General features: G+C 28.1%; 1 protein-coding gene across 5 annotated transcripts in view; it reads left to right on the forward strand.

Moving 5' to 3' along the window:
- LOC107166486 (uncharacterized) overlaps positions 1–15,575 on the forward strand; it is a 155,090-nt gene that overhangs the window by 4,049 nt on the left and 135,466 nt on the right. For 2 of the 5 annotated variants that reach the window (XM_089227099.1, XM_089227100.1), the window contains 6 exons: positions 356–473; positions 3,793–4,009; positions 4,097–4,237; positions 4,619–4,818; positions 6,478–6,626; positions 6,695–6,746. In XM_089227099.1, coding sequence (XP_089083225.1) covers positions 4,758–4,818; positions 6,478–6,626; positions 6,695–6,746 — 262 coding nt within the window. In that variant the 5' untranslated portion in view covers positions 356–473; positions 3,793–4,009; positions 4,097–4,237; positions 4,619–4,757. Of the gene's footprint in view, positions 1–355; positions 474–3,792; positions 4,010–4,096; positions 4,238–4,618; positions 4,819–5,720; positions 6,068–6,338; positions 6,422–6,477; positions 6,627–6,694; positions 6,747–15,575 lie in introns of those variants that run through there. The other 3 variants (XM_089227101.1, XM_089227104.1, XM_089227103.1) reach the window with 3 other exon arrangements.

Genomic DNA, 15,575 nt, shown 5'->3' on the forward strand with positions numbered 1-15,575 from the left:
AGTTGAAATTATGAACAGAGACATTGTTCATGTGCCCCTAAGCATCTGCCCGAAGGGTATGCAAACGTATACCCTACATACCCTGTGCGCACACCTATGATATGAAGATTTAAAATTGAAATTGTTGATATGCATTACTTCAAAACTTACTTGAGGTGTGGTTATATTAAGTAATGAGACTTTCACTATTAAATGTTCTATTAACAGTTTTTAATAATTTAATATTTTTCTCCATTATTATACTTCACATCACATTTAATCCATTCTTTTATCAACATTTTCCATTTTTCAAAATAATTTTGGAAAACCTTTTTCTTCAATGTTTTTAATACCTCTTTCAATTTTGTTTTTACAGCTTTAACTGACTCAAAATGGGTTCCCTTTAAGAGGACATGCAAGTGTTTTATCTGGCTTACACACATACAACATACCAAATTTTCATTCACTAGTCAAGGAACTCATTAATTTGAAAAGTAATATAAAAAAAAAATTAATTTCAGATTTTAACAAGTATCTGCTTAAAAATTCTTTTAAATATTTTACAAAAGTATATAGTTTTTGAATTTAAAAACAGGATCAACAAAAATAAAGAGATTTAAAAAATGAACTACTGTATTGTATTTTTTACAGTAAATTTTTTCTAAGAACCAGATTGACTAATTACAAAAAAAAAAATTAACTTCAATTATAAATTTTCTTATTTTCGGTATTAAAAAATCATAATTAAAAATGTTATACATGTATCGCAAGTGTGAATAAGTAATATCTAAAAATATAAAAAATATAAATTATAACAATGTTATTCTATTTGTCAGGTCTTCTTGTTATACTCTTTATTTAAATTTTTCAACGTTAATGTTATCAATTAACAAACTTAAGTACTTAAGAGTTTTGTCATGAACTTTTAAATTTGTGCTACAGTGGTTAAAGTGGGAAAAATTTTGAGGGGGGACTAACGTTACCAAAAACTAAGGAGCGTTCCCGAGTTCTTCATCCAAAATCTATATCTAACCAAACTTTTTTAAGAAACCTACTAGGTATGAACCTATATAATTTGATTTTTTTATACACCATGGTTCATAAAAATGTTATGTTAATATAGTATGTAATATCAAATTTTCTCCTATCAAAAATGATTTTAAATATATAATGCCTGCTAAGTTAAAAATGAATTAAAAATCATTGCCCGAAATTAAAAAAAAAATACATTTACATTTTAGTTTTAAACATTTCATTAAAAAAACAATTTATAATAAATAATATCACTATTCATATTCTTTCAGTTTAATATTTTATTTAAACCATAATTATTATATCACATGGAATCGCACACTACCTATTATGGATAACACACTACACTATTTAATCTATTCTGTGACACTACTACACAATAATTTATTATTTAAAAATTGCTTATCGCACTAAACTTAACCATCTTCAGAACGTGGAGATTATTCGAGCGAAATAAAATACGTTTAAATTCGAAATCTAATCAATGTGTGTGGCTGCATAAATAATTTAATAAATTATTAAAATTAACATGCAACATATTATTAAATTCACAATAAATTTATTTTTTTAGCGTCCCCCCAGACTTTGGAGACTTAAATTAAAGGGGACGCATAATCTAACCGTAAATAAGAAGGGGTATTCAGTCCTCCTTCGTCCCCCCTCAGTTTAACCACTGAATAAGCAATATGCCACAGTTTTAATATGGCGATGTTGTAACAGAACACTTATTTCTTGATTCATTTCCATCATTTCACATAGGTACATAAAACATTCTCTATATAATTTGGTAACCTTATAATAATCATCCATATTTTAATTGTTTATTTTTGTATCAAGAATAGAAAACTATGTATAATAATTATTTTCAGTTGTTGACTTTTTTAATTTAGTAATTTCTTGTTAACTTGCACATTTACATAGTCTAATCATTTTTATTTTGTACATATTATACGTAGGTACAATCACAATACATTTTGTAATTAAAAATAGTTATAGTCGAGGGAGGTTATCAGTTTTTAGTTCCTTTATTTCTATCGACTATTTTTTGCACGAGACAATATTTTCACTGTGTCCTTTTAACGTATAAGTATTATTATGTATAGGTACCTCTACTCACTACTCAATTTCACACGCAGTTATCTCTTGATCAAAAACCTGAAATGTATAGTTAAAACAAATTGAGTCGTCTAAATGAAAAAAAAAAATGAGAATTCCGACTGTACGCATATAAGACAAATACATTATTCTATATTATAATTGGTCATTGTCCTCGGTGTTTATTCATTTATTTTTTTAGTTTTTCAAATCGATCGTAATTAGTTAGTAGTCATCTTCTCGATCGTTTGGATAGATAAATAACGTTTACAATAGAACGAACGCCGCCGTCGAATTAATAGTACGACAGGGCGAATACCAGACAATTTCTTCCGAAATGCAGTCTGATCTTTATCATATCAACAGTAATCGGGTGTATGCAAATGTGCTCTATCTTGACCGTTATGTTACTATTTTTAATGTGCTGCAGGGACTAGAATTTTAAAGTCATTTACACGTAGAGTTAATTTTTTAAATATCATTTTATAGGTTTTAATTTTTTTCATAAAATATCTCAATAATCAAAAAATCACGAATAAATAAACATCTGTATTATTTAAGTAGGTATAGGTTAAGTAACTATAATATTAAATAAGATAAATGTTGAATATTTCTTGAATAATATAATTTGAAACAAAATACTATAAATAGATGATGAATAAATTAAGAATAATATTAAATAACAATTAATTTAAAAATAAAACCTAGTTATTTATATAATAATTATTATTTTATAATTATATTAATTACATGCCGAAACACTGATAATCATCGCATAAATAAGTTATCACTGCAATGAACTATTATGGCGTATAACTTATAAATTGTAAATTATTGTCTATTTATGTAATGTTTATAATATTATTAAAACCTCAAAACTATAGGTATCTATAATTCAATGTTACACATAATTGTAATTGTTTAAAAATGATAGTGTTCAGTTATAGTTATAGCTATAGTTATAGTGTTCATGGTCCAAGATTCTAAACCTTTATTCTAGTATTTCGGTTATAGCTTTTGAACTATTTTTAAAGAACAATCAACTATAATATAAAATTTAATCGGTAAACATTTTTTATGAGACCACTTAAAACATTTTTCTTATGTGCATACTGCATGCTAGATTATCTTTAAAAATGAGTAGGTAATTTAAATTATGCGTTGTTATTATGAGAATCATTTCTCTTCGCGATAGAAATTATTAAAACGTTTTATGTAACAAATTTTATCACTAGTAAAATATGTAAAAATATGTTAAAAATTTAAAATACTATATAATAAAATATATGTAGCACTAGAAATATATTCTTAATAAACAAATTAATTTTGTTTGAATAAATATTAAACAAGAAATAAACATCTCACTCTTCTCAGTTTCCTTTACCAACCCTATCCAATTAACTGAGTAGTGAAATTTATGTGGTTAATTTTTTTTTTGTTTTTAAATTATTGAAGGCTTAGTATACCACTAGTCCGCAGAATAATATATTATGTTATATTAATGGTATAGGCCATAGGGTATATTATATTTTGAACAACCCTAAAAATATTGTTTTCATCATATCGGTAACAAGTATTTTGTACGCTTAGAATTTTTGAACAATTAAATATGTATTGAATTTTTATATTAATTTGAAATTTTTTTTATAATGCATGCAATTATTATACGCCAAAATTTTGAATTAGGGGTTTAATGCAGGGTGAAATTGACACACGCCATGCCATTGCCATAAAATATAATTGATCGGTACAGGTTGGTCACACTACGCACAAGGAAGTGCTTTGAATGAATTGCACCACTTTAAACGGGCGTCCAGGGGTCGCGGGAATGCCATTCGACGTTCCACCTTCCTGTACTGAAGATCACCTTCATTTCTTCACAACGAACTCTTCTGTGTTAACGGTCGGTCCGCCATTTTCAAGCTTCTTTGTTCTGTCGATAACGTTTCAGTGTTTCGTAGGAATTTAATTTTTGTTATGATTTCGTTAGCGAAACTCACTTAAATGGTTTCTATCGTAATTTACGACCTACCGAGTACCAAGTATCGAATCACTGCCACAAACAATGGCGTTTCAAGACAATTCAACCAAGACCGCCACAGCCGTCATTTCGTCTACTACCTGTGACTTCGTGAGTATTGCTAATTTTTAATTTTTCCAATATTGTTCATGGCGTGTATGAAAATAATTCAAAAACATCCGTATATCGTATTTATAGCATTACTTGGTCAAATGTGTGACGCTTCAGATTATCGTATTAATATTTAATAATTCCCGGGATAATGTAAACGCATGGTGGAAACAAATTTAAAACTCACGATAGCCATCATTAATATTGTTTCGTGGCTTTCCCAAACTAATTTTCTAAATTATTTCGTAATTTACGGCGTTAGTTATCGTTTCAAAACCACGTGATATTTTCGTGATGACACTTTCAATTTGGCATTATTCCAGTATGACTGTTTTATTTTGTTTTCTTCTATTTATCTGGGTTTGGTGTATTATATTACAGTTGTTCTACATGGGATATTGATGTATTATAGCTGCTACTACAAGTCGGTCTAGTTGGAATATTTCAATAAGTAACCTAATGGTTAACGCAGGCGTTAAACACTTGGGGCCAAAACAAAAAATGGCGACGGATTAATGTTATGACATGGAACATTAAGACAAATCAGTCACGACCGCTGCAACCGCAATCAACACGTCTTTGTGAGTATTGATTATTTAAAAAAAATTTTCGGTGTTTGTTTGCAATTTAAAATCCGCACTTCGTGTCCTTAGCGTTTTATGATCGATGTGCAACAGGTTTCTATGCTGACAACAAATTTTTATTTTAATCGGAATATTTCAATAGTTGTAGTTGTCGATAGTTGGGCAGTCGTGCAATTTCATTTCAGTGGGTTGTCGTGAACATGGAACATTGGAACATGGAAGAAGTAGTATAGCGTCGTGTGCAAGGGTGAACCGGCCATGCACTATAAGGGCGGGTTGCATAAACGTCCTGTAACTACTTACAGATCTGTAAGTACGTTAACGGATCTGTAAATAAAATTAGGTGTTGCTTGAACGCTCGGTAAAGTTACCGGCTCTGTAAATTATCGGCTACCGGACCTGTAAACTGCAGATCCGATTTGGGCTCTGTAACTAATTACAGATCGGTTAAAATAATATAATATTATTATTATGATAAGATAAACAAGTTTTACTATCAAAGATTATCAATATTCAATTTATATTATATATTTTTTAGTTTTTGCGATTATTAAAGAATAAAAAATATTTTTAAGTTAATATACCTACGCGGTTACGCACAATTTTTTGGTTTAATATGGTTTAATTTATTTGGTAACCACGGTTATTAATAATTTTATATTTCTTTATGCAACCCGAGAATAGCTGTTTACACAATCATTAAAAACCTTATAGAGCCAGTAAATTACAGGGCTGGTAACAAATTTACAGACTGTTCTTTATGCAACCCGCCCTAAGCCTGTTGTTTATAATACTAGTTTAGATCAGTTGGCAATGACGTTTGTGTATCCGGCGGTTGGTCACACTGCTCTACCTGCCGGCATTTTTCTGTCCAGGTATGGGCTCATCGTTTATTCGCGATTCTTTTAGTTCTCTTTTATTTCTTGGTTCTTGTGGTTCTTCACTGCAAACTGAGACCCTAGTCGTTTAGACATACAACTGCATCCGTTCGCCTTTTTTGACGTTCGCCAACCAGTGATCAATTTTTTAAATTTTTTTACTCTTCCCTCGGTTTATTGACGTACGTTTGCGTTTCGAAACTTTTGTGTATCAAATCAATTCGAATCAGTTGATGACGAGTGCCACACATCGACGACTACCACCATAAGGCGGACCACGTTTTCACCGTCGTTTTCGACACATTTTTATCCACTTTGATCCGGATATTGGAATGTTGTTGTTTCCATTGAACTTATTATATGATTTCGTGAGTATTTAAATAATTTATTTTCCCGTCATTTTTGTGTTCACCGAGTGTTATACACATCGTCCAACGATTATCAGATAGTAGAAATGGTGACTCGTGTTTAATCGAATTTCTTATGACCACGATGCTTGACTGGTGCCAAAGTTTTATAATTAATTCGTTATTTACTTATTAATGGTATTTTAGTCACTCGCATTTTCCAAATATGTGTTGAACGAAATACGATCGCGATAGCGTTTTTATTTATTTATCTTGCGAATCTTACTTCTAGTTAAATTCACCCATCAAATTAAAATCAAACCTAAACAAAATAAACTACAAGAGTATACCGATGGTCCAAAGTGCTTAGCTTTTGTAATTATCAATCGTTTTTGTGGGTCGGCCATGTTTAACCATGTTTTTTTGTTTAGGCTTGAACCGTTTAAACGAGATGGATCGTATCTGTGGTGTGCACGATACATTTTCTAGGTGTAGCAAGACTGAGTTTTATCTGCTTAACCACTTAGTGAAATTAGAACGAGATGGAGGCCAATTGTTGAGTTTGCAGAGAGTACTACCAGTAAGTATTTTAAATTAAATTTATTTATTTATTTTAGTTTTGTTAATCATTTAATTAAATTTTTTTAGGCTACGTATAACGGTCTAACAAGAGAGAACATAATGTCAAGACTCAAGAGAGGTAATACTTTACTTGCTTTCTGATAATTTATTTATTTTTATATTTACTAATTTAATTAATTAGGTGTGTGGTTTGGTTTAAGTTGGTATCTGTGGTTGTAGGAGGATAGGTGTCATATGCTCAATTTATTTTGTTTTATTACCTATATTTATTGAACACAATTTTAGTTTTATTTTAATTCATTTATATTTGGTATGATTACTGTACAATCATTGGCATCTATTTTGCTATATATTTGAAGCGTTCTTATCAAAATAGGTACTATTTTAAATTCTTATTTATTTTAGCCTATAGGTAATATATACATAGGTATTATGTATATATTTGGTTTTTAATTCGACAACATTTAGTGTTTGCAATACATTTTTGTATACATAATAAGTTATAAATAATTTATATGTAAACTAAACACCCAGAACGCCTTACATGGCCAAAAGTATTTAGTAAAAATGTTGTTTATTTTAACATAGAAAAGTTATATGTATAAATTAAATAATTAAATTGTGAAATTTTTATCATTTATTTGTAAAATAATACATTGATATTTATCAGTAGAAACATATTATAAAAATAGTGTGTAAAAATAGTTTCACTTAAAGTCTTTTCAGTTGATGTATTTCTCTAAGAACCTAAAAGCCTGACTCTAAACAAAGGAATTATACTGTACCATAAATCTTGTGTTATAAATTCATTATTTTTTATTTGGAAAGGTTCAAAAAAAATGTTAGATTACTTAATAGTTAATTGATCCTAATAATTAGTTATCTACCTACCTATATTATTTCATTTATGGTTGTTATGTTGGTTATATAAAATAAAATTATTTGATTGAAGTAGCAGCTATCGTTAATCTTAATTTTTGTAGTGTTATGAGATTTTTCTTATGGAATATTTAAGTTTCTAATAGGACTGAATGAATTATTTTGTCATTTACAAAAATTAGCGGATTGTATTAAAGACTAAGAATCAATTAAATATTAATGTAGCTCTTATGTTTTATGGGTATTTATTTATTTTCAGTAAAATATTTTAATTGATATCAGTACTTTACCTTTTCAACTATTGGAAATATATTGTATAATATACATAACTAGCAATTTTTCATTGAATCGTATGTCTTAAATAAATTTTCTTCAATGTTAAACCAAGTATACTCAACTGCAATTCTTTGTAACTTTTATAAATCCTTAATAATTTTTTTTTATTATTGTGCGTAGATTCATTAAAATTTGGGTGGGTGTGTCGAGCAGCTTAACATTAATTATAATTAAATTGTTCTTGAATTTAACAACTGTTTTTCTATCTTTATTTTGATAGGATTTTTCCCTAAAAGAATCTATTATAATATGTTTTAACAGTCGTCACTCAATCACTTGTCTTAACAATTCCAAACACACTTCATTTGATGTCTTAAGAACTCAGGAAATTTCTATACCCTAATCTAATGTACATTATATCACTGAGTATTACATTTTTTCACTAAACATTCCTTAAATTTTATTTTACTAATTCTGCATCCTAATAATCTAGATCGCATTATTTGCCACTAGTATAGTCTCAATCTTAATTACATGTAAAAACATTTTTATAAAAATTTAAAAAACTTCTTTTGTCTATATATTTTTAAAATTACAATTCTCATCATTCTAATCAGTTTCAGAATAGTCTCTTAGTTTTTTTGATATGATTACATTTCCAATACTATATTTAAAAAGTTACTGAAAAATTACATAATTCATTCTTTAATGTTATTGTAGTCCATTAAACTTTCCACTCGTATTTTTGCTCCATTAAAAGACTGAATAATATTATTTTTTATTCACACTGATCATTTCCATTAGATGATTTAATTGGAACCATGATTTATAATTGTCCTGGTCCCTCAATATACATAATAAACACAAATACTTAATTGGACAGTTACTGCAATATTCTATGGAAAATTGACCTGCTGATCTTATTTTGTTTGAAGTTGAATATTGAATCTTTTGGTAAATTTTTAAATAATTTAAATAGTGGTTAATTTAGAAAAAAAGTAATTTAACTAAGTCATCTATTACTTAGATTTTTCCTTTTTTCTTTTTCATATTTTTGTAGTTGAAGTATTAGAGTTACTGTTATTACTTATGACAAAAATTTAAAAACCTTTTATATAGTTCATGTAGTGTAACTAGTTCCTAATAATCGAATATGATCTATACTTATTAGTTCTATCAATTAATATTAGTTAATGGTTATTGCTAATTATTTTAAACGACAAATATACACATTAATGTAAAGATGAAAATTAATTAAAGTATACTATGCTGTATATTTATATAACATATGCATTATTTTTTTTAGATTAAAGTTATATCCCATCTGGCTTAAAATTTGATTGCCTCTTTTGATAATTTGAGGGAAACCCAGGTACCCTAATCTTTCACTGTATAAATGCCAATATATACTTAACAAAAGTGAATGTGTTAGTGAGACTTGATTTAAATAATAATAATTTATTTTTATACAACTTAAAACTATATTTTTGCATTTTATTACTACTTTCATAAATAAATTCAATATTTTTATATTTTTCTTATTTATATTCAACTGATGAGTCTTTAGTGCTACATTTATTTTCACATATGGTAATATTGCTTATTATATATACTAAATTAAAATACTGAGTCTGTTAAAACCCTTAGCTAGGCTTTAAAATAAAAATAAAACATATATATTAGAAGATGATCTTTAAGTACTTATAAGTTGTCTATTATATTTATAAAATTGTAAATGATTGTCACATAAAAAAAATATGTTATGTATTATAATGTGGTATAAATGTATAAATGCGTAATCCAAACTAAGAAATATACCATGTTGCTGTTGGTTGGTTACTAATTGTACAGTTTTTATAATTGCTGTTTTAAAATTGTTAAATGCATTAGTAGTGTAATAATATTATGTCGGTTTCTAGTTAGGATAATATTATGAGAATTAACATTTTAAAAGAAGTACCTACCCAGAACTCGGCGCGCACAATAAACAAACATAAGCGATAGACATTCCTCTTCGTCAGCCACGGTTGTAGTGTCGCAGTCGATGCTTTTCTTCTCCGTTGGTGTTTTCACAATAATTATGGTCGGAGGGTGGTGGCAGTTGATGCGTGGCTTGCACCAAAGAGTCAAAACAAATCGTCGTGCCACGAGGTCTCAAGTTTCAATAGACGGCGGTGGTAGCTTTACAATAACATTTATTTATTTTCATTTCTATTTAAATGTCGAAATATTTTTCTATTCATGTAATGTTATGATGGGTATATTATAATAACGAATACCGAGGACTCATCGTGACGCGCGCGTAGAAGGTATAAAAACTACACACACACACTTTTGACACGTCATCTTTTCTCTGGGAGAAGCTATATTATTTTTTCTTCGGTTTACTTTTTCTATTTTTTTCACCATCTTTTAGAAATACGTTTTACCTATACAATAATATTATTTTAATACCGTCCAATACCTATATTATTGTAATTATTTTTTAGTCTCCAACCATTAGGTTAGTTTGTACAGCAATGAAATAGATCGGGCGGTAACCCACGATTTATATCATACATTCATAAAACTCGACCTTATCACAATCAGAATGTATCAATTAATATACTATTTATATCAGTTAATGAATATAAAAATGAATTATACCAAACTTAATTTCTTAACATAATTCTAATAGGTACAATTGAATATGAGTAGGTATGGCAATATGGTAATATGTAACATGGCCTCATTTCCTATAAATTCAATTTTGTTCTGAAATTATTGGTTTTATTCAAAGACATTTAAAGTTTTCCTTTTAATTTTACAAAATATAATAATTTGATCATTTCAAACTAAATTTCATTTTTTTAAACACATCCGATACATTTTAAACTGTTATAACTTGTAAGTTATGATTTTAGATTAAAATAATTAATTTTATGGACGAAATAATTTGGAGTCGGTGAACACTAAATTTTAGCAGTAACAATAGTTACAAATTAAAATATATTGCATAATATTAATTTATAAACAGTCATAAAGTCTCTTATGTCATATACAAATACCGATGGTTTCTATTATGAATTATTTACTAAATAATTACCTACCTTTTTTATTACTTATTATAATTATTTTAATAATATTATAATAACTTATTTTATGATGATAAAAATTAGTTTCATAATGTTGGTAAACTTTTCCATGAATTTCTTTTTTGGAATTAATTGTGAGTCCACTTTGTAATTTTAATATTGCTTGTAAGTTGTAATGATTGTATTAAATTAAGCTATTTATAAAAATACATAATTTACCGATAAACACAGTTAAATATTTTTAATTGTTAATGACTATTAGTATTGGTTAATTTTTGTCTATGAAAATCAAAAGACAATAAATTATGAAAATAGTTTTATTAGAATACAAAACGACTTTTTTCTGAGTGTATATTTTATAGTGGGCATCAGAGAGAGTTCATTCATGAATTCATGAATGAGTGAATGTTGTATGAAGTAATATTAAAAATTGTATTGTAATATATTACATGATTAAATTTTAAGAGGGATTTATGACGTACCCATAATAAATGTCTATTACTGGTTGCCTTGAGTTCAGTGATACTTACGAGTTACGAGTAGGTGGTACACTAGTACCTGTAGTTGTATAGTGTCCTATTCAAATTACTATATGGAACAAGGCGACGACTGCGATAACCGCAGACCGGATGACGTAAAATTGCTGTTGCTCAACGACTGCCGATCGATATAAATGTTCATTAATTTATATTTATATCTATATTATATATTATATTCATATATTTCATATATGTTATGTATAAGTATAAAAAAAGTAAACGTACTTCAACGATTCCGGTCTAGTCTCTTTTGTAATTTGTAATTTATAATTCATAATATATCTATATTAGTTTGTAATGTCTATTATCAATTGATACTTTATAGTATATGTATTGGGTAATGACTAATGAGTATATACATTATAAGATTCTTAATATAAACATCTCACTATTAATAAAACATGTAATTCTTTATATTATAGAGAGTCTCCCCATCTGTAGGGACGTAAGACGAACCCCCTCAGGAGCCAAAAAAAAAAAAAAATAATAATAATAATTTTATCAAATTCTTGCGAGCCCTCTTATTATAAAATATTTTTAGATTTTAAAATAAAATATCGTTCACTACTATCACAGTTAAAAGATAAAACTTATTTAAAAATGACTTCTTAGTATAATAACAGAATAAATTAAAACTGTTAATATTGTTAATAATTTTTTTGTAAATTACATTACACAATAAGGCTTTGGATTTTAATGTCCTAAACAAAATGCTTTTATGCAAAGGTATATTATTCAAATGTACTAAGAAAATTCATTATATTTATTTTTTATTTTTAATAATTTCGTAACAAATACTTATACAAATTTGGTATACCTAAATCATAATATACCTACATTTTGATATTAAAACCGTTTTACAGGTAGAACTGATCGTTTTAGATTTCTTTAATTTGAAAAAACAATTATTTCCATATGCCTGAAATGATTTTTTGTATACCTATCGTTTGAGATTATTATTGATCTGTACAGTAAATTACTATGATTTGTTCAATTTATGTAAAAATATGTAAAAGCTTGTAGAAATCATAAAATAAAATTTCGAATTCAAATTTTAGATTCCAAAACTTTTTATACCTAAAGCCTCAATAATCCTAAAATGATCTATAGAATAAAAAAATACCCAAAATTAGAATTTAAAATTGTAAAAAATGTAAATAAATACAAATTATAACTTATGATTCTGAATTTCTGATTCATAAATACATGGAACGCGTTTGTTATAAAATGAGCATCGTGTGGTTAGATTTGGAAAACAATTCAAAATGCATCGATATCTAATATACGAACGCTTGAATGTTCTAACAATGGTGTTAGTGCAGATGACTGCGAATTGCAATTTAAACTTGATGATGTAACAGACATTTTTGCAAAAAAAAACTTATAAATCATACATTGAATTATAATTTTTTAAACCATTATTAAACAATTGAATCAAACGAAAATACTAGTAAAAAATATCAGCAATAGTATCTTATATCAGAAAATGTATGGGTACTATTCAGAAATTTACATCAATAATCTTGGGCTTATGAAATTGTAGTACTAAAAAAGTAAACTTTGAATCAAACATAATAACATTATATACCCGAAATAACATTTTACAAATTTAAGTTTTTACTATAACAATATATAATGTAATCAACTATAAATGTACCTATATTTACCTACTGAAAACCCCAAATATTTTTACCTGGTATGCTTTCTAAACATATAATGTATTGACTATATTATACATTTTCAATAAAATTATTAAGATCTATTTCTCGTTTTAACCAATACATTTCTTATGATAATTTTAAAATTGTAAAGCATTGTAGCATTGATTTAGTTGTATTGCAAAAGCAAAAAAATTAACTGATTTTTGTAACTATTTTTGGTTGGACTGATTTCTAAAAAATTTGATTGTTGATTCATCTGTATACTATACATTTTATGGTTAAGTACAGCCATCTAAAGTTTGGTAATTATATAATTATATTTTTGATTGAAATACAGTTCATTAAGGCTTAGGTGCTATTATAGAGTTGCATATATATATTTTTTGTTAAAATATCCTTTAAATACAGTTTTGTTTCTTTTTATAATCTTTGAATAGGAAATTTAATGATAACTGTATAAAAAATATTTAATTTATTTTTTTATAAATGCTAACCAAATACTTGGCAAACATAGTTTGCAACTGTTGTACCTACAATAAACTAACATAGTACCTACTTACTTCACTGAATCATTATTCATTTATAACACTTTTCTCCACAATAATTATGCTTACGTTAGAATACATATTAATACATGCCTATTATATAATAAGTAATTTCTTTAATGTTGGATGAGAATGTGAAAATATAGGTACTTTATATTTATTTAGGTAATCAATACGTTGTAACAATGTCAGTGGTGTAGGTGTTTATTATACAATTAATATATGTAATAATTTAATTATATCGTTGTGACCGTGTGATGATTAACTCAAAATTCTTCGAACTATTGGGCGCAGGTGTGAGCTAAAAATAAAAAATGAGGTATTTTGTATAAGCGAAGCATCGCGCGTGTGCAACACGCCGGGACGCGTTTCATTGACGGGAAAACGACAGTGGCGCCAAGGCTGTTCTGTGCAGCCGTTGCCGCTGTTGGTGGGCGGTTAAGATTATTTGGGCGCTGTTCTGTCGTCCCACGCAACGTTTTTGCATTTTCGCTCGGTCTCTGCGCGTTGTACGTCTTGGCACCACCGTTGCCGCGCGTTCACCGGAAGTCGTCGACCGTGATAATTATTATTACCTGCGTTGTACCTACATGTATAATAATAGTGTTATACGAACGTGTTTTGACGATGACGGTATATGAATATTATACTATCATATAATATAATCGTCATTACCGGAAATTCGGTGGGGTTGAGTGTTGATGAGATAGAGTAGGTGGTTCGTCGTCGTCATAGTTGCCACTTTTCGGCGCGTGCTGTAAATGTTATTCTTACGAAGCGCGCGCGAGCGATTAAAATATTACGCAACGGCTGCAACACCTCTCTCGCGTGTTTCATTCATAATAATATAATAAATACTACGCGGTCCGGAAACGAACACGGCCTACGACCAACAACGACGCGCTGCCGTGCCCACTATGACCTACTCTCTATGTGCGAGCTCACATAGTCATGTGTATCACGAACGTCTGAGTATTTAATAATATGTATGCGCTTCGTACTTATTACGGGTGATGTAGATATCGATCGTTGGTGAAAACGGGTTTCTTAAAAGTTTTGGTTTTATTTTTTGAGACCTTCATGGTAAACTCCTGCCCTGCACTCTAGTTCGTCACCCGAATTACCCGATTAACGTTTATAATTAAAACTTGTTTTGTTTATTGTTGAACTTGATTTTGAAAAAAAAAATAACGACTATAACGTAAAGTTTGTGTGGAACTGTCAATAGAAACTAAACGGGATGTCATGGCATGATCTGTTTCAAAGCTTATAAAGTTATAATATAACGAATGTCGAATGTGTAATATAAGATGGTATTTAGATATTTGCCACATAAAATACAGTTTTACTAAGAGGTTATCTAGTTTTGAGCTCTACTGTGTGAGTATGACAAATTTTTTAAGCCCCTAAGTAAACATTTGTTTTAAAATCGAGTATTAAAATGTTGCGGGTATCAATCTTCAAACTTATTTTGCGTTGCCATAATCTGTTTTATTTCATACTTTTTCATAAATAATTGTTTGACGTCAAGGCCAAAAGTTATATCGGTTACATTATTATGCATTGTGTATATCATATAATTGAAGAATATTGATTTAATAAAATAGTAAGAGAAAAATTCATACCCACAGACCATATAATTCTGCCCACGGTTATTATATATTACATTCATTTTTTATTTTATTTACGGGCGTTTCTGAATGTAAATTATTTTACTATTTTTTTTTTTCGTGAATAATTATTTATAAATCATACATAAATAGACTCTTACATTATGTTTAGCTTATAGTCTTATTAATAAGTAACCTACGACCACCATATCTGTCTTATTTGCTTTCAATGATTTTGATTTTGTCCATTCATCGATTGGAACGGTACAATGCCGTATAATAGATGTCTAATGGATTTACTTTTCAAAGCGTAGTGTGGTTTAAGTGCATTTTTGATTGTCGTAGGGGATTTGAATTTACTAT

The sequence above is a fragment of the Diuraphis noxia genome, unplaced genomic scaffold, assembly GCF_037042655.1.
Source record: "Diuraphis noxia isolate RWA-SAM2 unplaced genomic scaffold, SU_Dnox_SAM2 contig0004, whole genome shotgun sequence".
Taxonomy (NCBI): Eukaryota; Metazoa; Arthropoda; class Insecta; order Hemiptera; family Aphididae; genus Diuraphis; species Diuraphis noxia.